A 24,996-nucleotide genomic window follows, 5' to 3' on the forward strand; every position below is an offset into this window, starting at 1 on the left:
GTTGCAGTGTGTTTGAAATGCAGATATGAAACATGCTGCAGAGCGAGTGGACTTGTCTCAGGGCAGATCATTTGGTATGAAAGGAACATATTTGACAGTGTTTTAAAGGTATACAAATCAGAACACAAACAGAGAAACTAACTATAGAACAATCTACATCACCCATCACCTTTTTTAACAATGTCATATTTATTATATAGCTATGAAAGTTGGATGTAATTTATTCTGTCATGTCACATCTCTCATTTATGAGATTGCTATATTAGTATGAACTATGGTGTAAAGCTGGCTATCACAATACCAATATAGCAAATATACTGAAGATTATACACTATGGCTATGTTTAGACTGGCATGATTTTTCGGAAATGCTTTTAACGGAAAAGTTTTCCGTTAAAAGCATTTTCGGAAAAGAACGTCTAGATTGGCACGGACGCTTTTCCGCTATTTTCGCGATTGGGGCTTTTTTGCGCAAAACAAATCTCAGCTGTCTACACTGGCCCTTTTGCACAAAAGTTTTGCGCAAAAGGACTTTTGCCTGAACGGGAGCAGCATAGTATTTCCACAAAAAGCACTGATTTCTTACAGTAGGAAGTCAGTGCTTTTGCGGAAATTCAAGCAGCCAGTGTAGACAGCTGGCAAGTTTTTCCGGAAAAGCGGCTGATTTTCCGGAAAAACTGGCCAGTCTAGACACAGCCTATTTGTGCAAGTGAATATAATGCTTGCATAATAATTAGGTCATGTTTACACTAGCATAGTTACACCACTGTAGTGTTACACACGTGCTACATTGACAGAAGGGGTTTTTCTGTCAGTGTAGTTACTTCCACTGTCCAAGAGGCAGTAGCTAGAACAACAGAAGAATTCTAGAATCAAGTATGATCTTTTCCCTTAATACAAAAAAAACCCCAATCCTTCTTTGATATGGTTTGTAATTTAGCTGTTCAAATTTCTCCCAGTAGATTTGGAAAGGAGCCTTTATGGAGTGAGCAGATTCTTTGCCCCCCACAATGCCATTCTGTCAACAAGTTTTGAATGCACCACATTGCTTTGAGTATTCTGCACAATTTTAACAGAGCTCATCTGATGACCAGTGTTAGCCAATGATCAGGCAGGCACAAGTCTAGATTTCATTCATGATTGTTCCAGTGTCCTGCTATGTAACCTTGAGTAAATCACTTGTGCTCTTTGTGCCTTATTTCATCCGTTTGTAAAATGAGGTAATTAAATAATACTCAATTCCCAGGGCTTTGAAGACTAATGGGTGTATAACATTTTCTATGTCAGAGCCTCCATATGTGCACAGTAATAACATTTTCCTGTTATAGAATGAGCCATTCTTTTCCTGTTGTTTTGTGAGTCACTAGATTAACTTGTCTTAGATCCAGCAGAATACTACAGTGTCCAAATTCATACACAGGACGTGCAATGTTCTCCACTGGATTATTAATATTTTACATTGCAAAGTTTGGGAACCTTCAAAGTGAAAGGTGCTATATCCATGTAAAATATTACAGGCTCTCATTGTAATGCTCTCATTCTGTGCAGTAAAGGGTCCATTGAGACTGCCAAGAAATGCACTAGAAATGGGAGGTTACATACTTATGACCCACATTTTAAGACTCTTGGAAAAACAGGCAGGAAATGGGAGGATGGAGAATGAAAATGAACATTAGAAAGGATGAGAAAAGCCAGGGAGAGTCATGAGTGAGTAAGAAAAAAGAGAAGGCAGAGAAATTAGGGAATTTCTTCCTCATCACATTTCTAAGTTATGTCCCTTGCCTCGCTATTACATAGGAAGGGATGATATATCCTACTGTATTTCTTGTCAGAAATATCTGTGTGTAGACCCATTTGTAAATGTGCATTCATCTCCATCTACAAAGAGTGTAAGTCTAATACAGCCCCCCAGCTACACAGCCTAACTCTGCAACTCAAGTTACAGAGACTTTCTCATCTAGAAGTCACTCATTCAGTCTAAGCTGTTGGCCAAGGGGGTGGTTGTCACATATATGGGGTCTTGACTAGATTTCAAATTGCATTTTGGGATGAGCTTCCTTGGTTCAAGAAGAAAATATGTAACCTGGGGCAGACCGGCAATCAAAATTCGCCAGGGAAATGGGTTGAGAATGGCCCACTTTTTCACAAAGAATTTCTTTTTAAATTTACTCCTTGACCCCTATTAGTCACACCTCTGACCCCTGCTAACCATGCCTCTGACCCCCATTAGCCACACTCCCTGACTCACATTAGCTAGGCCTCTAACACTCTCGGGGCAAGATGGACACATGACCAGAAGTAAAAGGTGTCATGTGACTTCCTCTCTAAGGACTTTTCCCACCATCCTCCTCGCAATAGGGATTAGTTTGGCCTCCACCAAACCCCCCTCATGCATCTATCCTGCAATTGCATTAACCCAATGTGTGTGACATTAACTCGGAGGCAGAGGGGGCGAAGAGGCTGGGGGAAGTGTTCCCTCTAAGAGTTTCCTCCTATGAGCAGAATAAATTTTGTGTTGTTCACCAGTACTGAGTTCATGTGGCTTGTTTGGATGTGCCACTGTGGCACCCAAGTTATTAATAAATATCTTATAAACCTCTACCTTTTCCCTCTGCTGCCATGTCTCCTCCCCTTATTCCATCAGCTCCCCTGGTGCCTGCTGGCCCCCAACCCCTCACCCTCCTCTGCTGTCCTGACTGCTGCCCTTCTCACTGCCCTCAGCCCTCCTGCAACCTGCCCCCCTCCACCAGCCCTTCTCTCCCCCCTGTGTCCACCCTTCCAGTAGCCCCACTCTGATCATGTGAGCTATCCCTCCTCGTCCCCTCTCCTAACACCTCCCTCTACACACCTGCCCTGCCTCTCTCCTCTGGTGCTGGTCCCTCCCCTGCAGGTGTCTGCCCTTCTGCTTCACCCCCAGAATCCCCTGGCACCTGCACCTTTCCTTACTCCTACACCCTCCTGATGCCCCTCCTTCCCTCACTACCCCTACCCCCTTTGTCCTCTTTTTCCCTGATGCCCACCCCCTCACAACCATCTGCCCCGTTCCCCTCATGCCCCTGTGCCCTCACACATGACTTGCTCCATACCCACCTTCCTCATGTGCACCCCTTCTTTCAAACCTTCTCCCAGCACCTCTCCCTCCCCCCTCTAACTCCCAATGCCCTGACCCTCTCCTCTCCCAGCATAACCCTGTCCCCCCTCCCACTGACACCTCCCCTCCTGTCCTTTTCCTCATTGTCTCCACTTGGGCCCCTGTCCTTTGTCTCTCCTCCACCCTGTACTTTGGTGCCTTCCCCTTTCTTCGCCTGAATCTTCCCCCCTTACCTCAGCACAAGCCCCTTCCTCTTCCACCTCTTCTCCCTATTTTTCCCTCTTCCCCTCCCCTCCCACACCTTCTACCTTCCAGATTGCGGTGCTGGAGTCTGTAATTGGGCCCCAGAAGTCCCTGCAGCCCTGGCCCCAGCTGCTTCCGGGGCTCCAGACCACTTGCCGGGCCTGAAGCTGGGTTGCATGGTGCAACTCTGTGCCAGGCGGTTTTAAAGTCCCAGGCTGTGATGTCACACCACGCCTGAGCATCTCCCCTCTCAACTATTGTGCGGAGTTTGAGCACGCCGTGTGTGTGCTCCCTTGGCCCCACCAGCCGTACATGGCCGGCGCTGGGGAATTTAAACTGCGGGGCTGCAGCGCCCTGTCACAATCCCCCTCCTCTTCCAGCAGCCACCAGCCAGCCCTTCGGCTCTTCAGCCAGCCCTTCGGAGGACGGCCCACCGGGAAATTCCCGGTATCCCACTGGGCCAGTGTAACCCACTGGTAAAATAAGAGTGTGTTTTTTTGTGGTCACAGAGGCAGGGGAACTCTGTCCCCTACATGATCTTGCTGACTTCATATTTTCAGGTTCAGTCTTATGCATTTACCTCTCCCAGAGCAGAAATTTGCAAATCTCCCACTCTTGGGCCCTGGGCACCAAGCACCCTGGGTACCAATCATGCCAGTAGGTCAGACTGAGTTTTGGCCCCATGTTTTCTTTCTTCAGAATTCTGTGATGAGCAGTATCCAGTGACAAAACAACCTTTTTAAAGCCAAGTATTGTCTGTTTCGCAGTAGAAACAAAGCATAAGAGGGTAAAAAAACCAACAACCCTGCCTCCATGCAACTCTATCCTACTTAAAGGCTTACCATTCCCCCAGTGGTAACCCAGGCATGCCTAGCTTCTTCAGACAGCCCCGCAGGTGCCAGCTTTTCAGTCCGGTTCCCCAAGTTTCCTGAGAGGGAGAGACCTTTTTTAAATTACCAGAGTTCCCTTATTCTGTGTTCCCAGACTTTGGCTCATCTGGACAAAACTTAATTTGCTGATTGGCAAGGGGACGGAGGCGAAGGTAAAATTCCTGGCTTTGTCCCTTAATTACACTTCGGTGTTTATGATGGGGTAGATTATCTTGAGCTATTTATATATATTCATATAATAAACATCTCAGTAATCAGAACAACATACAGCAGCCATAACTTGTTACAGAGCAGCTCCACATCTGTCACAGTTATGTGTTCCCCTCTCTGTGCCTGACTGACAGAGGACATGGCTCTTTAGCTCTGGAGGTTCTGGAGGTTCCTGATTAAGTGCCTCGATATGTACATGATTTCCCAACACAAATAAGCCTGATAACCACTAGTATCTGCAGTGGGAACAGCACTTATTATTGTCAGAGGATGCTTTCCAGAAACCCCATTTAATGACTGTATTCCCAGGATCTAAGGTTAATTTCTAGAAAACAACATAAAATAATATTTAGCACTCTGGGGTAAATCTATAGAAGCCAAAAAGAGTTGCTCCCTATTTATGCCGGTATAATGAGAGAAGAATTTGGTCTTTATGCTATCTCTTTAAATGATTAATGAACTCAATTGCATCAGGTTTAGTATGGCTGCATGTTTCACTTCAGAAACATTGAGGCTCATCCTCCAACTCTGAGCTGATAACTATGATTTTCCTTTCTGCTGCTCAGAAAATGCCACATGCACCCTTTTCGGCTCGTTTTCTTGTCTGCAAAGGGTGATGGGCAAGCTGCTGCTGCCCTAGCTATGGAATCACAGATCACCAGCAGGTCTGCTCAGCAGGAATTTTAATGCATGTGCGTGCACTGAGTTCCATGTGACATGCATCTGTTATGCATTTTTCATGGAGCAGATGTGGATAAATCTCTGTAACGTTTCCATATAACCATATATCATTCTCATATAACTTTGTATTAAGAGATTTTATATATATATATCTTGTTCTTTTAGATATATCTTTATGTTAAGCTTTCTTATAGAATCCCTGTATTAAGCGAAATCTTGTATCCAATCTTTCCAATAGAAACTTTGTATCAAGCTCTTTATGCTATAGGTCTTAGGAATAGCTAAGGTAAAGAAAAATGTCTTTTGCTAGGAGTAGAATAGATCTCTCCCCTTTCCTTGATTGTCCTGTTGAAATGAATGAGGTATGAATGGAGACAGAAAGGTGAGCACCTCCAGCAGCAGTTGCAAGGATGGAGAGGGGCTGGGAACCAGATCCAAGACAATACCTGTGAAGTGAGCGCATTGGAAAGAAGGGTACGTCTAAACTTCATGGCGCCATCGACGGAGCCATGTAGATTAGTGTACTCGAAAAAGGGAAATGAAGCAGCAATTTAAATAATCGCCACTTCATTTACATCAAAATGGCTGCTGCGCTGTGCCGATCAGCTGTTTGGCGGCTGATCCACGAGGCTGATTGGCGGCTGAAGCTGTTCGGTGGCTGATCCACGAGGCATAATGGGGCAGTCGATAAGGGCTTTCCTTGTTGACCGCAGAGCGTCCAGACTGCCCCGCTGTGCCGCCAAACAGCTGATCGACACAGCGCAGCAGCCATTTTGATGTAAATGAAGCAGCGATTATTTCCCTATGTCTAGAAACCTATTTCCCTATGTCTAGAAATCTCATCTACATGGCTCCATCGATGGAGCCTTGTAGTCTAGACATACCCATAGACGGCCTTTGGAGTCAAGCAGCAAGTGCCTGCCCTTGAAAGGACTCTCTTTGAAGCAATATTAAAAAAGGCGAGGTGATGACTAACTACCTACATGGGAGGGATAAATATGAGGCTTCTTGCAGAGGGACCCCGGGTTTTCATCTTGTCAACATTGGAGCATCGATCCGGCTCCATCTAACTCATCTGGCCAGTGCAGTTACGGGGAGCAACTATTGGTAACAATAAGACGGCGTGTGCTTGTGTGTGTGTGTGTGTGTGTGTGTGTGTGAGTGCATGAGCGTAATGTATCATATGCATATGATAAAGTATTGATTGATCTATGTATGTTCAATAAATGTGGCGTGTTGCCTTATCCCCCTGAAAAAGATCCCAGGTGCTTCTTTTAAGCACAACACAGACACCAATCAGGAGTCCTGAAAGATTGTAGTAAATGACAAATAGAAAAATCATGATTAGATTAATTCACTGCATGTGGGAATGCATCTTTAATGCAGTCAGGACCCGATCTAATGCCCATTGAAATCAACAGGAAAACTCTCATTGTCATCACTATGCTTTGGATCAGGCCCTGAAAACTATGAACATTAATTGTGCAGAGAGAACTGGAAACGCTGCAAGTTTGGACTCAAGAGTTTCTGCCTAATGGATCATTCAGTTACACAGAACCAAACTCATGGGAAGAAAAGTCTCCACATTTCAGTCTCCTACTGAGACTCAAATCTATTGCGGCAAAGGCTATTCACATATAGGGGTGGAGGTCTTGGGTCTCCACCCTTCTCCCTGCCTCCTCCTATTTCACTCAACCTCCATGGCAGACCAGCTCCTTAAGAAATAAGGAGATGGTCTGGAGATGACTCTTCAAATCTACCAGCAGTTTAAAGCCATGTCTACGAGTGATGTAAAATCCTGTTTAATTAGTTAACTGGTTAAATGTTACGTTTATTTTTGTATCTGATTAAATGGTGGCAGGTAAAGGGGGGCATTCCAATCTGCACCATGGGCAGGAGCTGATCCAGCTCCAAAGGGCTGCTGGCTCCCAGTCTGCATGGGCTGCGAGCCAGCAGCCCTCCCTCTCCCAACTGCTACTTCTGTCCCTCTCCCCCACATGCAAGGCTGCTGACTCCCCAGCTCCACAGTGCTGTGGCTGGAGGGCTGCTCCTGGGTAGTGGTTAACTGTTACCCAGTAAGCATCACCCATTAAGGCTGTGTCTAGACTACATGGATCCATCGATGGAGCCATGTAGATTAGGGTTGTAGGCAAAGGCAAATGAAGCCACGATTTAAATGATCGCAGCTTCATTTAAATTTACATGGCTGCCGCGCTGAGCCGACAAACAGCTGATCAGCCGTTTGTCCGCTCAGCGTGCTAGTCTGGACGCTCCCGCACCGACATCAAAGCCCTTTGTCGGCAGCCCCGTTATTCCTCGTGGGATGAGGTTTACCGGGGCTGCTGACAAAGGGCTTTGATGTCGGCAGGGGAGCATCCAGACTAGCGCGCTGAGCGGACAAACAGCTGATCAGCTGTTTGTGGGCTCAGTGCGGCAGCCATGTAAATGTAAATGAAGCCGCGATCATTTAAATCGCGGCTTCATTTGCCTTTGCCAAAAAAACAAATCTACATGGCTCCGTCAACGGAGCCATGTAGTCTAGACATACCCTAAGAGTGATACTTACTGGGTAACCTGCTACCCAGTTACCCATTCACATCCCTAATGTCTATACCACAAGTGTTACAGTGGCACAACTGCCACACTACATCATGCCACTATACCACAGACACTTTTCTACCTCTACTAAATCTACCCCCTCGCCAGGCAGTAGCTAGGTTCACAGAATAATTCTCCACCAACCTACCAGTGTTTACATGGGGGTCAGGTTGTCTTAAACTACATCTTTTTCATAGCCCTGTGTGAGGTAGTTAGGGCAACATAACTTATAGCTTCATACCAAGCCTCAGTCTGAGTAGGACTCTCCCAAACTCTGTAAACCAACCCCAGACCTAACTATCAACCTGTGACTGATAGCACAAGGCTGCTGTGCTCAGAGTATAGCAACACCTGCTCAGTGGCCCCTGAACTCAGCCTCTCTCAGCGGCAGCCAGCCATTTCCCAGACCTGCTTCCTACAGCCTCAGGCTGAGAGACAGCTGGTGGTGAAGCAGAGCTGGCAAGCCTTCTCTCTGTGTGGCTAAGAATATGGGTCAGTCCGGAAGAGGGGAGGGAGCAAGGGGGAAATTATGGTATTGTTAGGGCTGGGGGAGAATACTGGAGTACTGTGGAGACAGAAAAGAAAGCTATGGGGATAAACAGAACCTACTGAGGAACCATGGGTAGAAAAGAGGAAGGTTGGAGGGAGACCTGTGGGGACAAAGGGAGAAGCTAAATGTTTTAAGAGATGTTTTTGAGTGCATGCTAGTGATTGGAGCTTTTGTTTTCACCTCCTTTTCTCTCATCCTTTTAAGGCAACAACCAGTATGTCTACATAAACCTCTGTTGGATGCAACTCATCAACAGTATTGTCTCTTGCAAAACTCTTCCTGCAGCTAGTTGAAACCACTTCATGCTACCAGTAAAAGAGAAGAGAGATACTTGAGCGAGCTAAAAATACTTCATTCAACTCAAAGATGACTGTTTCAATAGTATTCCCAGCTGTTGTAGGTCCAGGGAGCAATCAACAAATGTATACCTGAAATTGAATGCCCAATATTGCACTGCAGTATTTTGCTATCAGATGCCCATGTTGGGCTACTCAAGCATTTTGGGTATGTCTGCACTACAAAACCTGAGTTATGTCCATACTGCAATCGTGTTCTTCTGAAAGTAAATCGAAAGAACAGAGGGTTTTTTTCGGCATTGGCAATCCTCTTTCTATGAGGAAGAAGCCTTTTTCTGAAAGAGCTCTTTCAGAAAAAGGAGTGTGTGGACAGGGAAAAGGGAGTTCTTTTGAAAGAAGAGGAAAGAGGAAAACACACAGGTGCCCTGGTGGCCACTCCATCCATAGTAATCACAGCTTAAATGTAAGATAGCGTCCATTAAGTGTGGATGCTATCTTTTGAAAAAGCAGATCACTTTTGTGTGTGGACACACTCTTTAGGAAGAAGTTTTTTTCGGAAGATCTCTTCCGAAAAAAGGTTCTTCCGAAAGAAGAATGCAATCTAGACATAGCCTTTGAGTAAAGAAGAGAATCCTTGAGTTAGTGAGAAATAAGGTCAAAGCCAGAAGGTTCTAATCACAAGAGAGTCTCTCTTGTGCCCAAGCATTCTGCACCATTATAGCCACATGCTTTGACCTGATGAATTCAATCCACATCTCTTGTTCCAAAAGTACCTTTATCCAATTTCTCATGAAAATAAGGATCGGATTTTGCCTAGTTTTGTTTAATTGCAAATACCTGATTGGAAGACAAAACACTAAGAATAACACAGACTAGCAGGTGAATATTATTAATGCCTTGCTCTATGCACACAGTAAATTTGTTCCACGGGAATTGAGAAACAGCTGTATCACATGTATTGATACTGGAACCTTATTCAGTTTTATACCAGGAGAGTACTGAACATAAGAATTTAAAAAATGTGTTTCTTTTATTGCTGGTACATCAGACCATCAATATAGTCCTTTGCTGCACTTCATGGTCATCCTATGAGATTTATGACAGCAAGGACTCATTTGTCAATGGGGGCACATCTACACTGTGGGATAAAGTCGAGTTAAGATACACAACTTCAGTTGTGTAGCTGAAGTCGAAATAGCTTAATTCGGCTTTTGGTACTGTCTACACAGCAGGAAGTTGAAGGAAGAACCCTCTTCTTCTGACTTCCCTTACTCCTCATGAAATGAGGTTTACAGGAGTTGGAGTAAGAAGCTCATTATTTTGAAATTATTTTGAAATAATGGGCTTGCTGTGTAGACACGCACTCTGTTATTTTGAAATAACATGAGTTATTTCGAAATAAGGGTGCAGTGTAGACATAGCCTTGGAGGCCTAAGGGAAACTGCTCCTAAACTGTCTGTACTTTGACTCCATCTGTTCAATAACTGCCCAGTCAGCAAAAGTATTTCCAATTCCTCCTAGATATTTTTCTGAGGTTTATATTCTCATTTGCTAAACACAGGCTGAGCCATTACAAGTCCCTTGCACTTCTTTGACACTTAGTAAGTAGTAGCTAAACAAGTCAATAAATAACAATCCTGTGATGGACTTAGCACATCCTGGAATGTACTGCATTCACTCTGTGAGCAAATCCTGGGAGATACAGAAATGCCCTGTGATCTCCATTTGGCTTCTGCTGCACACCTACAATCTTCCCAGTGACAGCTGAGTGTTCTGTTTCTATTGACAAGGAGACACATGAGAGCTTTTCAAGTGAGATTGGGGACGCCTATCTCATTGGATCCTGGGTGGGGGTTTGGCTCAGAGTTTTGGTTGGGCTTTGGCATGGGAGGGGAATTCTGCATTTTTATTCTAAAGAAAAAACTATGAGTAAACAGGGACGTAATAGCTGGTTCAAAAGGTTGTCTTTATTTTAAAAATAAAGTAATTAATATATTTTAAACATTAATACATAGAAATTTGGCATGACACTAAAACCTATAATTTCACAAAGTGGAAATTTCATAAGGTTAATTTATATATATTTAAATTTTAAACCTAAACTCACCCTGATGACTCAGACCTGCAATTTGATCCACGTGGGCAGACCATTATTCACTCATGCTGTCCCACTGAAGTCCATGGGGAATCTTAACAGCCACAGGGGTCCAGCTCTGAGAATCGGATTTCAAGAGTGGGGTCTGTGCTTACACATTTTGGATCATTCCACCATCTGTCATCCATTTGAACTGTAAGTTTCTGGGAATACAGGGTGCTTGGGACCAGCCAATGTTGGTGGGCTAGCACAATGGGCACCTCATCCTGACTTTGAGCACTCCATCAGTCAGTAGAAATAAGTTTTAAAATGCTACATGGTACAGGTAACTCAAGACTGTGCCCTATATTAAGCCACAGAGTCTACAGCCCAGAGACCTTTGTGTCAGCTCCTTCCTTTGAAGAATTTCAGGAATGAATCTCAACATAAGAGGACAGAAATACATTTTACCAATAGAGGGAAATGGAGCTCTGAGTGACACTGCAGCATGCACCACAAACTGTGCTGCTGTGAGAGGTATTGATTATTTACTTGCTATGAAGTAAGAATGATTCCCTCACCTGATCTTTTCTTACCTGGACTAACAAGGCCTTTGTAACACTCTCAGAACCTCGGAGGGAAAATCAAGCCCGGCTCACAATGCTGACCATTTCAAGCGATGAGGCAGCAGGGTTAGAAAGGGCTCACATCCAGCCTCTCTCAGCTGGAAGGAGGATAGGCATGGAAAAACAGGGTAAGGGTAAAGTAACTAAAACCGGGTTGATCCTCTGAACTTCATTAGGTAAACTGGAGTGACTTCATCTTAGTCCTTCTTTCATGAGTACAGTAGGGATAAAAGTATAACCCCTTGGCCAGATCTTGGCTTTATGCTACGCTGTTTTTCCCACTCCTGCATTTGCAGTGCTTTTAAATGATGGGAAAAGAACGACATGAGTGAAAATGTTGCAGAGGTTTTTTGTTCTCTTCCTTTTTGTGCAGCCTGCTTCCAAGGCTAAGTTGGTTGCCTAGGAAACTGCAGTAGGAGAAATTTGATTGAATGTGTAGCCAGACTCAGCGTCAGAGTTGTGGGCAGAATTTTGACTGAGAGAGAGAGAGAGAGAGAGAGAGAGAGTGAGAGAGACTTGAAATCAATGGAAAGATTTTAATTCACTTCAATGGGTTTCGAATACAGACATTACATATAAGGTTATAACATCTAGTACTATAGTTAATTCCCTCCCAGTGATCCATGTTTATTCTTAATTGTTCATTTTTAGGAGCAAAACCTGGATGGGTTTTTTCCCTTCCAGTATGTACTGCTTTTTTTCTTGTATTAGCTCAAAATTTAGCTTCTGGCTCTTGGGGATAAACTCAAAGTGGGTATGAGTGATCTTAAAGGTCAGCGTTCCCTTTTGGATATTTTCTTGGATGTATATTTTATGAAAACCTATGCTCAAATTTGTGATTTGGTGGAGTTATGATCTGCTTGATTTAACACTGAAAACGTATGTATATGTCTATGCGTACACACAATTATGCATTCACAAATGTACATACTGTATACATTTTGCACATTCAAATGTTGATAGTTCTGCCTGTAGCTAGCCAATATGAAATTAATGGAACACAGCATCACTTTTGGCATTGGTAACACAAATACTGCCAACTCATTCCAATTAGACAATTAAATTTGCACTAATTTCATTGCAAGATGCAGTTGTTTTTTTTAAGTACAATATACATAGCTACAGTGCAGTGGTTACTGGGAATAATCTATGTAACCATTATTCTGAATCATCACCTGAAGCATCTAGTGGCTTAGTGAAAATAGGCTTAATAAAATGGAAATTATTTTTAGGAATGTAATTATAGAATTAGATTTTGATTATATGATAAATGTGCCACAAAAATGTTCACTTGGCATTAAAACTACATACTAAGTGTAGTCAGCCATATAATTAAGTTGTTGCTGGTTTAGACCAGTAAAAGCAGATTTTACAGGGAATGTAAATGATCTAATTTGTCTTTTACATCACTTATTAAAAGTTAAACCCAATTCAGCAGCTTTCAAGCAGACTAGTTTGAACGTTGAATGGTTTTAAAAGGAAAATATGCCCAAAGAAACAAGTAGCCATCCTAACATGTAACTAACATGGATGGGACTGCTCTGAAGAACACCATAGAGATATCACAATATTCAATAGTTAAGCATACTGAAATGTATGAGAGAGCTTAGGAAGGATTAGTCATTGACTGATTGGAGAACAGAACAAAGAAAAGCAAAAAGCTGATGTAAATTCAGGACACAGTGCTGCATTTTGTTTATTCCCGTGGAATGTCTGGCAGCTTTATTAATATAAATATTTGCTAAAATCTGAGAAAATTGCTACTTCTTAATCCTAGAATATTAAAATAGTTTATGTGTTTGGGCTGTGGGTTCATTTTATCTCTAAAATGAAAATTCACAGCTAAATAACTTATACACCTGAAAGCAAACAAAATGCAAAGTGAAATAGACCATATTACTGGTATCCTACATAATTTGCTGAGCACAGAAAAACATTCCTAGTGAAGCATAAAAAATACTGCTCCTACATGCTCTCTTAAATTCCATATCCCTGTCTTGCATTGTTACCATGTTCACTAATTAATTATTTCTAATGCCCTATCTGACATATTTGGACTTGTCGTAGTAATCAGAATATTGGAGTAGTGTGATAAAAAATAAAAGCAAGCAATCTGATAAATTGTAGATCATACACATGCTCTGATAACAGTGTAAATCTGCCACAACATGAGGACAGGTTTGCTATAATATGATTCGTTTTGATTCAGAGTTCAGATAAAGCTATTTAACAAGAAAATTTAATCTATGTTTTGTGTATTAGAGTCAGTTGCAAATAGCCGCATGGCATGCGGACAGAGGTCAATGTTACATTGCTAGGGAGCAGCTACAAAAAATGAAATCCAGTCTCTAATCCTGGAATATGAAAAGCTGGCCTCATCACCTAGAAAACATCAGACATCAGACTCATGGAATATCTGGAAATAAGGCCAAGGTTTGCAAAGGAATTTTTTTTAAAAAGCCTTTAGCAATATAGCCCCTGTCTGCAGTGGAAAAAAATCTTCTTTGTGTAAATGAACCAGTTTAAAACCTCACCGTTGATCCTATTTTTGCAGGCTGTTTTAAAGTGATCCGTCTCATTCCAGTAAGGAAGGTCTAAATGACAAAAAAAAGTATTGCAGTTAATATTTGTAAATTGAATTTTACGCTGATCAGGTTGTGAAGTTATTTGTTAAATTTCAAAAGAATCAGTACTGACAATGGTCTCTAATCTCTTTACAGATCGCTTAGCTCCTCCCTGAACACACCTATGGACAAACACTAATTGCATATATGGTGTATGTGTGTATTTGTGGGGACAGATATGTGGATAATTAGCAACGTTGCAGGATCCCTTTTAATTGTTCTTTTGTGTCTCGAAACTGACGAGCTTATTAAAGCTTCCTTAATCTCCTCCCCAGGGAAAATCAAATAATCAAATGACAGTAGAATTTACATGTAAACACCCATTGAAAAACAGGTTGCGTTTCTCACTACTGCATGCGGCCAACCTATCACGTCTCAGAAAGACCTAATTTTCCTGTATTGATCTCGGAGTGCTCCTTGTTTTTCCACTAGGGAAGAGGCTGGGTCCCTCAAGAAATCCGGATTTGTATTTAAAAACCACTTGTAACCCTCTTGAAGGGTCAGTTTGGGGATCACCACCGTGGGAATGAGGAGGAAAGGCAGGGGATCTGGCGTTTCTCAGCCATTATTCTGGAAATGAATTAGGCTCAGCCACGAAAGGGAGAGGCGAGAAAAGTGTGGGGGGGGAGGCGCAGTAGAACGCGTCCCCGCCTCCCTCCCCCAGCACCTTGCAGTTTGATGCTGCAGCAAAGGGAGCAGAAACAAAAGGCGGATGCGGAGGGAGGGAGGGAGCTCTGTACGTAGCAGCAGGTTCGCGCCTTCCTGTCGCACGGCCGGACTTCGGTTCACCCCTCTGTGTAAACGCCGGCCGAGCGCTCGCGTTCCACAGGCTTCGCCGGCTGCAAGGGAGACGCGCGCCTGGCCCTCGAGCTCCGCTCGTGCCGCTGCCGGCTGCTCTCAGGAATTGTTACTCGGGAGAGGCCGCGCTCGCTGCCATGGGGGGGGGGGGGGGGGCGAGCAGGGAGCTGCTTCTTACCCCGCTTGCTCTGCACGGGCGGGGCTGGGGGAGCAGGAGGCGCTCGATGCCCTCAAGCTGCTGAGGCTGCAACCCCCCCCTCCCCTCCTCCTCCTCCTCCTCCCGGGATGGGGCTCGCGCAGCCCCCGCCCAGCAGACAATGCAGCCCCGCATTACCATGCCCCGCCCCGGCTCCCGCATTACGTCATCCGCCGGAGCGGGGCTGCGGGCAGCCCGGGAGTGAATGAGGGGGCGGGGCCCAGGCGCGAGGGGGCGGGGCCAGCGAACCCCGCTATAAAAGCGGGCGGCGGGGCGGCGGCTCGGGGTTCGCAGCTGCAGGTGCCGGAGCGAGGCAGGGCGCGGGCAGCCGGAGGCAGAGGGTGTTTGTTGCCGCGACTCGGGCGCCATGCGGGAGATCGTGCACATCCAGGCTGGCCAGTGCGGGAACCAGATCGGGGCCAAGGTAGAGAGCGGGGGCGGGGTCCCCCCCTTGTGCGGGGCTGGGGGGGGTGCGCAGCCGGGGGCTGGGGTTAATTAGTGCTGCGCTCGCCTTAATGCTCGGCTGCTTTGTAACGCGCCCGGGCTGGCTCATCTCGGGCTGTGTATTGTCCCTGGGACAAGAACGCCCCGGCCCGCTTCAGCGGCGCGTCGGGCGGTGTCCAAGCGGTGCCCAGGCGAAGCGCTGCCGGGGCAGGGTTGAAAGCCCCGTCTGGAGGCTGGGCTGGCAGGCAGGGGCCATCCCTCCGAACAGCCGGGCTGGGACCCGCCGGTGGGTTTGCAGCTGCCTCCCTGCAGTCTCCAGCGAGCCGCCTCGCCCTTGGCGCCAGGCGATGCAGTGTCAGGAATGGGTCTGATCTGCCGAATGCTCGGCACGCCCTCCCGCGCCGTGCCAGAGCGGGCGGGCACTCAGCAGAGCGAGAGGGCATGGCAGGCCACTCAGCCCTACCCCGCCTTGAAAAAAAAATCCCGCAGTGGTGCTCTGCCCCTCCCAAGCCTGCAGCCCTCCTGCCCTGCCCTTGGTCCGGCTGCGTCTGAATAAATGGCACTCGCGCGTTGCTAGTGGCGCTGAACAAAATCAATTGCCGGGCTGCTGCGCTTCTTAGCAATCGCTTAATTGTAGCTCTGCACCTTCAGCTGCTTCTGGTAGGGAAACGCCTTGTCTGCTGCGTCAGTCCTGCTGCTGCAGCTACTCGTTAGGTTGCTGCTCCACTGGCCGAGTGTAGGAAAAGGGAAGGGCTGTAGAACATAGAAAAAGCTTTTTTGGGAGGGGAGGGGAGGGGTAGGAAAGAGGAGCACATTCCTGAAAGCCTAATACAATGAAATGCCCTTTCAACCCTGTTTCAGTTCTGGGAGGTCATCAGTGACGAGCATGGCATTGACCCCACTGGCAGCTACCATGGAGACAGTGATTTGCAGCTAGAAAGGATCAATGTTTACTACAATGAAGCCACTGGTAACTTTTTGTTTATAGCTCTGTGTCCTCCTGAAATCAAAACTAAATATTCTTAAAGCACATCTCTGTGTGTGTCTATTATAGAGGTATATGTAATGAAGTTCAGTACATTCTACACTTGGTAAAAGGCTCCCACTGAATTACTGTTAAATCCTTGGCAACGCTTTAATACCTACTTCAAATTCAAGTCCTCATCACACTCAAGTCTGTTCTTTTTAAATACCCCATTTCTTCACTTGTCTGGGCAGCAGCAGTCTGTTTCCAGTAAATTGTGATGAGCTCTGCTCTGAGCACAGTAGCCTGTTTGTTAAATAGCTGACTGCAAGTCTGTAATCTGGTTTTTGTTCCTCCCACAGGTAATAAGTATGTGCCCCGTGCAATTCTTGTGGATTTGGAGCCTGGCACAATGGACTCTGTCAGATCTGGACCCTTTGGTCAGATCTTCAGACCTGACAACTTTGTCTTTGGTATGTAATTGTCTGTATTTGCAGTTGACTATTGCCATAACATTAAACTGAATACCCACTCTATGCCCCATACTAACACAATTGACTTGGCTCCAAGAAATGAGAGACTTAGTTGGTAATTGGTGCCTTTATTTGCATAGTACTTAACAAACTGGGTCCTGACCCTTGCTAGGAGTTCCAAGTAGTGCTGTAATATAAATGTTCCGCACTAAAAAGACCATATGAAACTGCTCCATGTTCTAGTGACTAAATCAGCATCTTTCCACTCTGCCTTCTAGGTCAGAGTGGTGCTGGAAACAACTGGGCAAAAGGCCACTACACAGAGGGAGCTGAGCTAGTGGACTCTGTCCTGGATGTGGTAAGAAAGGAATCGGAAAGCTGTGACTGTCTACAGGGTTTCCAGCTGACCCATTCTCTAGGTGGTGGCACAGGGTCTGGGATGGGAACTCTCCTCATCAGCAAAATTAGAGAGGAGTACCCAGACAGAATCATGAACACCTTCAGTGTAATGCCATCTCCAAAGGTGTCAGACACAGTGGTTGAACCCTACAATGCCACCCTTTCTGTCCACCAGTTGGTGGAGAATACGGATGAAACCTACTGTATTGACAATGAAGCCTTGTATGACATTTGCTTCCGCACGCTGAAACTCACAACCCCTACCTACGGGGACCTCAACCACCTGGTCTCCGCCACCATGAGTGGCGTGACCACCTGTCTCCGGTTCCCCGGACAGCTGAATGCCGATCTCCGCAAGCTGGCAGTCAATATGGTGCCTTTCCCTCGACTGCACTTCTTCATGCCAGGGTTTGCCCCGCTAACTAGCCGGGGCAGCCAGCAGTACCGTGCCCTGACGGTGCCAGAGCTGACGCAGCAGATGTTCGATTCTAAAAACATGATGGCAGCCTGCGATCCCCGCCATGGCCGCTACCTGACTGTGGCGGCGATATTCCGTGGCCGAATGTCCATGAAGGAGGTGGACGAGCAGATGCTCAATGTCCAGAACAAAAACAGCAGCTACTTTGTGGAATGGATCCCCAACAATGTCAAGACGGCTGTCTGTGACATCCCCCCTCGTGGCCTCAAAATGTCCGCCACTTTCATTGGGAACAGCACAGCCATTCAGGAGCTGTTCAAGAGAATCTCTGAGCAGTTCACTGCCATGTTCCGGCGTAAGGCTTTCTTGCACTGGTACACTGGCGAGGGCATGGATGAGATGGAGTTCACTGAAGCAGAGAGCAACATGAATGACCTGGTCTCAGAATACCAGCAATACCAAGATGCCACTGCTGACGAGCAAGGAGAATTTGAAGAGGAAGGAGAGGAGGATGAGGCTTAAGATTAAAAAGGCTTAAGAAAATCTTTAGTAAAAAGGCAGGCAAGTGTGTTTGAATGAAGTCTGTTCAGTTGTGCTGAAGCATGCTTTATTATCTATGGTGCCCTTTACTGTTGCCTCTGTCAGCAGTTTTGTAGCCTTGACTGTCAATGTAACAGTAGTTGCAGAGAGAACCTGTAAAAATCTCTGTTTAAATGGCTAACTTGTCAAATATAAAAGCCCTCTGTGTTCTAAATGGTGTGTTAGATTTATTTCTCTCTTTTCCTACTAAGAAAAGTAGAGCTGGGACAAGCTTCCTAATTGCAATCTCACATTAAATTGTGCGTGGTTGGCAAATATAAAAACTTGTCAGGCTATCAATCAGTAAGCCATCACTTGCACTGATATTCTAGTGATTAAGATCTTTATTCGCATTTTTAGAGATCATGCCAATAAAAAATGCAATCTTCTGGTGCAGAAGCTGAACAACTAATCTATTGTTGGAAAAGCTGTTTTAATAAAAACAAGACACTTCCCTCAAGGATTTTGCAGTGTCTATTTATGGGACTATATATGGTAGTGAGATTGGTTAAACAGTATTAACTTGTCAAAACTGATCTCACCGTGTGGCTGCAGCCTTCCCTTGTCATTTAACAGCTCTTAATGCACTTGTTACAGGGCTTCCAGAATGTTGGGCAATCTCCCCTCCCCGTGACTGGAATGAACTTGAGCAGCACAGATCCCATTTGTGAAATGAGATGTGTGCGCGCACAGGGGCATGAGGTTAGACTTGCATTAGCAATACTGTAGTTATGGTTGATCGGTTGTGTTTATGCCTAAAGGCCCATTCAGGTACTTAATGCTTATTCTCAAAGGTGAATGCTTTTCACAATCGTGACTTGTTTCCCTTTTATAGCTTTCTAGAGGCAGTGACTCACCACCATGTTACTAGAATCAGCCAGTTTGGCCAGAAGAGTACTATCAGCCTCAGGGTTACACACAACATAATAAAACAAAACTTAACTACCTTCTTGGAGCAGGCTCGCAAAAAGAAAAACCCTACACTTGTCTGTCTCTTACCCTACATCTAGGCTTCTGCAGACTTCCTAGTGCCTGAAATGTTAATAGTCAATGCACAAAGAAATGCAGCATGACTCTTTGAGGAGCTGCCTTCTAAACCACTGTTTTGGTTTGCAAAGTGTTGGGGGGGGGGGAGAAGCCGTGGTAGAAACAGTTAAAATGTATTGGTAACACCACGTTACCTGAAGGTGAACATTTTACCTTTTTTAGAGGGATCAGTGACCCTATAATGTGCTAATGAGCTATAGATCTTAAAGGACCTGTGGTGGGGCTCTCAAACTAGAATAAATCCTACTCACCAATGTAGGATGGTTGAGAGTAATAGCCTCTGACCAGATTCTGACTCTGTCTATGATGTTATGGCTGATCTGCTATTAATGTAAGAACAGAGCTGCTTCCTAAAGTAAGTCCCAGAAACTTGCTTGATTTTTAATGTTTTGTTCTGTTTCTCTCTAGTCAAACAACTTGACCCAATGTTTTTTTCAGGGAGAGAGGCCAAATAAGAGGTATAAATAATGGTCAGTAATGGAAATGCTCCCTTAATTGTTCCTTAAGGGCCCTTAGACGTGGAGCTCAAATACAGCTGACCTTAGAACCTATACACATAGGCAAAGGCTGGCAATTAGGCAAAATGCTTGGTAAGTTACTCTAAATAAGCATGGTGGGTTCACTCATTCAAATGTTTTAGCTTAGTGTTTTACCATAGCGTGTGCATGCACAGTTCTAGCTGTGCTGTTTAGAGTTACAGTATCTCCTACAGAACCACAAAATTGCCTTTGGTTACCTTCTGAACAGTATCAAAAGAATGTATCTTTCCTACTCTGTCTTCAGCCTCTCCTAAACCACAGGGAAGGAGATGTATCTTTCAACAGGGGAGGTCCCTGTACAGCTGTGGATCATGCCTTCAAGGAAAGCCACTTATCTCTTAACCATGACATGGCTGTGGTAAAAAAAAATAGTTCTAGTAACTCATTACACTACACACCACCCTTGCAGTTTTTAAAATAAAGGTACTAATAACACAAGTAAGTTGCCTTGGTGGTTAAAGAAACCATCTTGCCTAATGAAGCTGTACTTGTATAAAAGTAGACAAGATTTCATCTCCCAACAATGTGGCTACGTCTACACTGGCATGATTTTCCGAAAATGCTTTTAACAGAAAACTTTTCCATTAAAAGTATTTTTGGAAAAGCACGTCTAGATTGGCAGGATGTTTTGCTGCAAAAGCACTTTTTGCGGAAAAGCGTCTGTGGTCAATCTAGACACAGTTTTCCACAAAAGCCCCAATCGCCATTTTCGCGATCAGGGCTTTTGTGGGAAAACAGTACTGTGCTGTCTACACTGGTCCTTTTGCGCAAAAGTCTTTTGGAAAAAGACTTTTGCCCGAATGGGAGCAGCATAGTATTTCCGGAAAAGCACTGATGATCTTACATGAGATGGTCAGTGCTTTTGCGGAAATTTAAGCAGCCAGTGTAGACAGCGGGCAAGTTTTTCCGCAAAAACAGATGATTTTGTGGAAAAACTTGCCAGTTTGTATGCTCACAGGCTGTGTCTAATGCTGCCAGCTTTTTGGAAAGTGGGGGGTGTTGAAAGGGCTAGCAGTCTGCCTTTTAGGTATAGTTGGCTTGTGGCAATTACTGAGGTAGTAACTATGCAAAGGAGGCAAACTATTCCTCCAAACTCAAACATCTGTCATTCAAATTGTGCCACTAAACATTGGCAGTATCGTATTACAGTAATCATGCCTATTAACTTCCCCATTCACTCTCAGCATGTTAAGTCTTCCATTCTGTTTTAGCATCAATATGTCCATGAGAAGGCTAATAGGGAAATTCGATTACCCAGTACTGATGCTTTCAGTACTGCTCATTTTCTTCAAAGTGGGATACCTTTCTACCCCTTATGCTGTTTGCTATCCTATCAGGTTTTGCTAGACCTCTCTCAGAAGATATACAGTAGGATGTTTTGGGGTAGAGTGTCTTCTATAAAGATTAGTAACTTGCCATTTGCCCATCACCTCATATTTACATAGGAATATAAAAATTACATCTGGGCAAGAGGCTGGAGGAAAATTGGATTTGTGGGGAAAATAAGTTTTATGAGATATGGAGAAAGATGGGTCTGTCGGGCATAGGAAAATTCAATATCATTTTATGCCTAAAACACTAGAATCCAACTGAACCTTTAATACCCCGGAGACTGCTAATCAGAGAAATCTAAGGATGACATTTTTCCTGTATTTCAGATAAAAAGCAGATGTGTGCTTTACTTCCTTGCCATGGTTACATTTCTCTTTCGCAAAGAAAATGTGTGCACTTGAGCAGGATTTTAGAATAGAATCTAGCAACCTCTCCCTGCTGTAATTAGGCAGTTGACAGGTGTTGTAAATGTCCTGCTGGTATAATCTTGTCTATTATCTAATGAAATGAGGCATCTCTTTCAGGTGTGATTGTGATGAGCATAGAAGACTTAGTCTCTATTTAGGCAGTAGTCATGGATGGCAATAGAAAAGATTCTGGCAAAAATATACCATTGAGGCTTAGTACCAAACATAGGGTACTCACTCTTCATTAATAGAACCAATGCAAGAGAGTTGCTTTAGTAATGCTACAGGTTGGACCAGTCCTGGCTCAGATTTTGCTGAAGCAGAGGAGGTCTCTTCTAGACCCCTGCCAGTGGACTCCTCCCCCCTCCTCAGCCCACTGGATTCCTAGACAGCTCCCCATTTCCTGCTGGCTGTTGCTGTGTGCTGGGGCGCTCTGTGCCTCTGACCCACCGCCACATTTACTCAGCTCCCAGCCCTACCAGGCAGCCATGTGTCAGGTCTCCCAACCCTGCTAGACCGTTCCACTGCCCATGTGCTGGGAGGGCTCACTGGCAGCTTGCTGTGGGCAGCTGTCTGGGTCCTTGCTGCTGGCCCTCCACTAGAACTCTCTGGTCCTGCAACATCTGTGCAGAACCATGGATGTTGCTGGACCAGAAAATCGTGGTTAAGAGTTTCAGCCTGTAGTAGAAAAAATACATGCATGGAAACAAGCAGAATCTAGCAACCCAACACATGGGCACAAGTAAACAAAATATCTCATAGCCCACACACAAGAACCCCAATGAGTTCTGCATGCAGGTTGTCCATCACTGCTGTATAGGCAATGATTTGAGAAATCTGGTTGTGGTTTGGACATATTCTACAGCAATATCGAAAAACAATATTCCTAGCCAAGATCTTGAGGGGAAGATGACAAAGAGGAGGACAACATTGAGGAAGATATTTATGCAAACAGACTATAATAGAACAAGAAATGTCATTAGAGGTGGAAAGACTGAGCTGTCTTGCATCACAATGCAGAAGAGTATCTAATAAAATATCAGATCCTCATAGATATTTAGGAGCACTCTATGGCATCCCAATACCTCTGCCCTGTTCCCCCAAATCCCATGCCCTTGCCCCAGAGCATCTTCCCCCTTCCTACACACCAGTTCTGAGTCCCTCCCCAAACCTGGAGCCCCTCGTACATCCCAAACCTGTCATCCCCAGCTCCACCCCTGAGCCTGCATCCCCAGCCAGAGCCCTTGCACTCCAACCCTCAGTCCCAGGCCTGAGCCCCTCAAGTCTAGCCCCACGGTTAGAGCCCACACCCTCAGCTATGAATGTGATATGTTGCACATCAGCTCCACACTGATGTACATGAAAAAATTCATTACTCTTGGGTGGAAAAAATTAGAGGGTACACTGTTTTGGGATGTGGGTTCTGACTGGGCACTGTTTACCTCAGGTGGCTCCTGGGGGGTGGTGCAGTGGTGCTAACGAGGCTCACCCCTGGCCCTGCACCACTCCCAAAAGCAGCCAGCAAACTCCCTCCATCCCAAGTCCTTTTGTGCCCCCTCTCTGCTCTGTGGAGCTAGGATACAGGGTGGGAGAGGGGGCACCTTGACATTAGCACCCCTCTTCTCCCTTCCCTGCACAGCAAGCAGGAGGCTCCTGGGGGTGGGAGGACACAGCTCTAAGGCAAAGGGCAGGAGGTGTGCAGCCATGCGGGGAAGGGCAGCTGAAGTCCCAGCACTTGATAGTCTCTTGGCAAAACCAGTCAGGACCACCTGTCAGAGGCTCCAAGATCTACCGGTAGATCCTGATCTACTGGTTGGTGACCAGTGCCACTGACCTAATGGAATCCACACTTGAACACACTTGCTGCCTAGATTCCTTTTACAATGCATGGGGAGGCTCCTAAGAATGGGATTCAAAGAAGCCAGCAAGCTGAGTGGCTGCCTAAGCTAGCCAGACAGAAGATTTTAGGTGTCTAGCTCTGGCCCAAAGGGACTCCCAACTACCGTCAGATATACCAGCTCAGTCCTCTCTTGTGAAAAAGGGTGGAGTGGGGAAGGTGTCGGTGGAGATGCTGCTGCTGTTATTGTTGCTGCCAACCCCTTCCTTTTACTATCCAATAACCTGGTGGCTAGAGTACTCACCTAGGATATGGAAGACAAAGATTCAAATCTCTCTGCTTGATTTGGCTTACACTAAGGTCTCCCAGCTTCCAGATTAGTGCCCCAGCTGTTGGATCTATAAAGGGGCACTTCACTCCTCCTCCTTAGTTGCCTTTTATGTGGGTTCACTGTGCTCTGAGCACACCTATGACTGGACCCAACAGAGGCACCCAGGTGGGGAAATACCTCCTTTGCAAATCCCACTGGGGCTGAGATATGAGCTAGTCCAGTGTTTCTCAACCAGTGGTATGAGTATCCTTAGGGGTACTCGAGAGAAGCCTGGGAGTACATCAACAACTGAAATTTGGAAAAAACTGAATTTTGTTTTGTTTTACAGGGCTTTATTATTTTTGTACTTTTTACACCCAAAAATTTCATCACCTGCCCAGCTATGATTAAGTTGTTTAAACAAATGTGTTGCAATGGTAGAAAAAAATTGTGTGTCTGAAAATTGTAGGTACTGGGGTACTTATATATTTTTTTTAAAAAAAAGGTTGAGAAACACTGAGCTAGTCATCAAATGGCTCAGTGACATCAGAACCTTGGTGGCTGTGTGCATGCTCACAAGCAGAAATGTAGGGGAATTTACCAACTGAGACTTAGCTATCCAGGGATTTTAAGCATCCACAGAGTTAGATGGCAGCAGAGTAGGGTTTTTTTTTAAGCCCTTAGTGGTGCTTAAATGTTGGACTTACAAACTTAAGAAGGTAGTTAGGTGCCTCACAGGTAGTTTAGTAGCTCTCTAAAAAAGGAGGATACGAGTGAGAATCAATATATTAAAGAGTGTGGGATACTCAGATACTATGAGGCTATATAAGTACCTTAGAGAGACTACAGTGCTGGTGGCGTGTGAGTCGCCAGGACTCAAACAGTGTGGCCTATTTCAATGAAGTCTGTGTCAATCTTTCTAAAGGGTGTTAAACTAGGGTCTCAGAAAATGACAATTGTAATGTGGATTAGTAAGATGGAGAAGAAAAGGTTGGAAACCCATAATCTTTAACTCCTCGCTACAAGGGTTCTTAACTTTTTGTTCAAGTCAGGTCTGAAGCTAAATCTCAGTCTGCCAGATTATGTGTTGGGGGTGTGGTGTACAGAATGCAGGTAGCCTGCCTGTCTCTGTATCTGATTATTGTGTGCTTGAAAAAATTCAGAGCCAGCATAGAAAACTAAACAGCAAAGCACATGCTTAGTTTAATGGACAGAAACACTTTTCCCATTAGGTTATGTCTACACTGCAATGCTGTTTTGGGATACATCCCAAAATAGCGTTCCCGCATCTTCACAGCAAGCCCTTTATTTGGGGCTTGCTATTCTGACATCCCTGTAAACCTCATTCTATGGCTGTGTCTAGACTGCATC

The 24,996-nt window shown here is 45.0% G+C and overlaps 1 protein-coding gene and 1 long non-coding RNA gene across 2 annotated transcripts in view; one reads left to right on the forward strand and one right to left on the reverse strand.

The window, feature by feature from the left end:
* Nucleotides 1-9,993: 9,993 nt before the first annotated feature.
* Nucleotides 9,994-24,996, reverse strand: part of LOC106733050 (uncharacterized) — a 34,031-nt gene continuing 19,028 nt past the window's right edge. The window contains exons 2-3 of the long non-coding RNA XR_003087277.3: nucleotides 13,793-13,852; nucleotides 9,994-11,733 (exon numbers count right to left, since the gene is read on the reverse strand). This is a non-coding gene — a long non-coding RNA (uncharacterized LOC106733050). The remainder of the gene's footprint in view (nucleotides 11,734-13,792; nucleotides 13,853-24,996) is intronic.
* LOC102454956 (tubulin beta-2 chain) lies at nucleotides 15,141-18,328 on the forward strand. Its single transcript, XM_075921328.1, has 4 exons — nucleotides 15,141-15,300; nucleotides 16,182-16,290; nucleotides 16,647-16,757; nucleotides 17,036-18,328. Exons 1-4 carry the CDS (start codon nucleotides 15,244-15,246, stop codon nucleotides 18,094-18,096), a joined length of 1,338 nt encoding a protein of 445 aa, XP_075777443.1. The 5' UTR covers nucleotides 15,141-15,243; the 3' UTR covers nucleotides 18,097-18,328.

This window comes from Pelodiscus sinensis, chromosome 2 (assembly GCF_052426305.1).
Source record: "Pelodiscus sinensis isolate ZL-2025 chromosome 2, ASM5242630v1, whole genome shotgun sequence".
In the NCBI taxonomy this organism is placed as follows: domain Eukaryota; kingdom Metazoa; phylum Chordata; order Testudines; family Trionychidae; genus Pelodiscus; species Pelodiscus sinensis.

Bases quoted from the DNA above. Each gene is read 5' to 3' on its own strand.
- LOC102454956 (XM_075921328.1), top strand. From the start codon at position 15,244: ATGCGGGAGATCGTGCACATCCAGGCTGGCCAGTGCGGGAACCAGATC. The intron at 16,291-16,646 runs GTAACTTTTTGT...TTCCTCCCACAG, and splicing joins TTACTACAATGAAGCCACTG to GTAATAAGTATGTGCCCCGT. The intron at 16,758-17,035 runs GTATGTAATTGT...TCTGCCTTCTAG, and splicing joins ACCTGACAACTTTGTCTTTG to GTCAGAGTGGTGCTGGAAAC.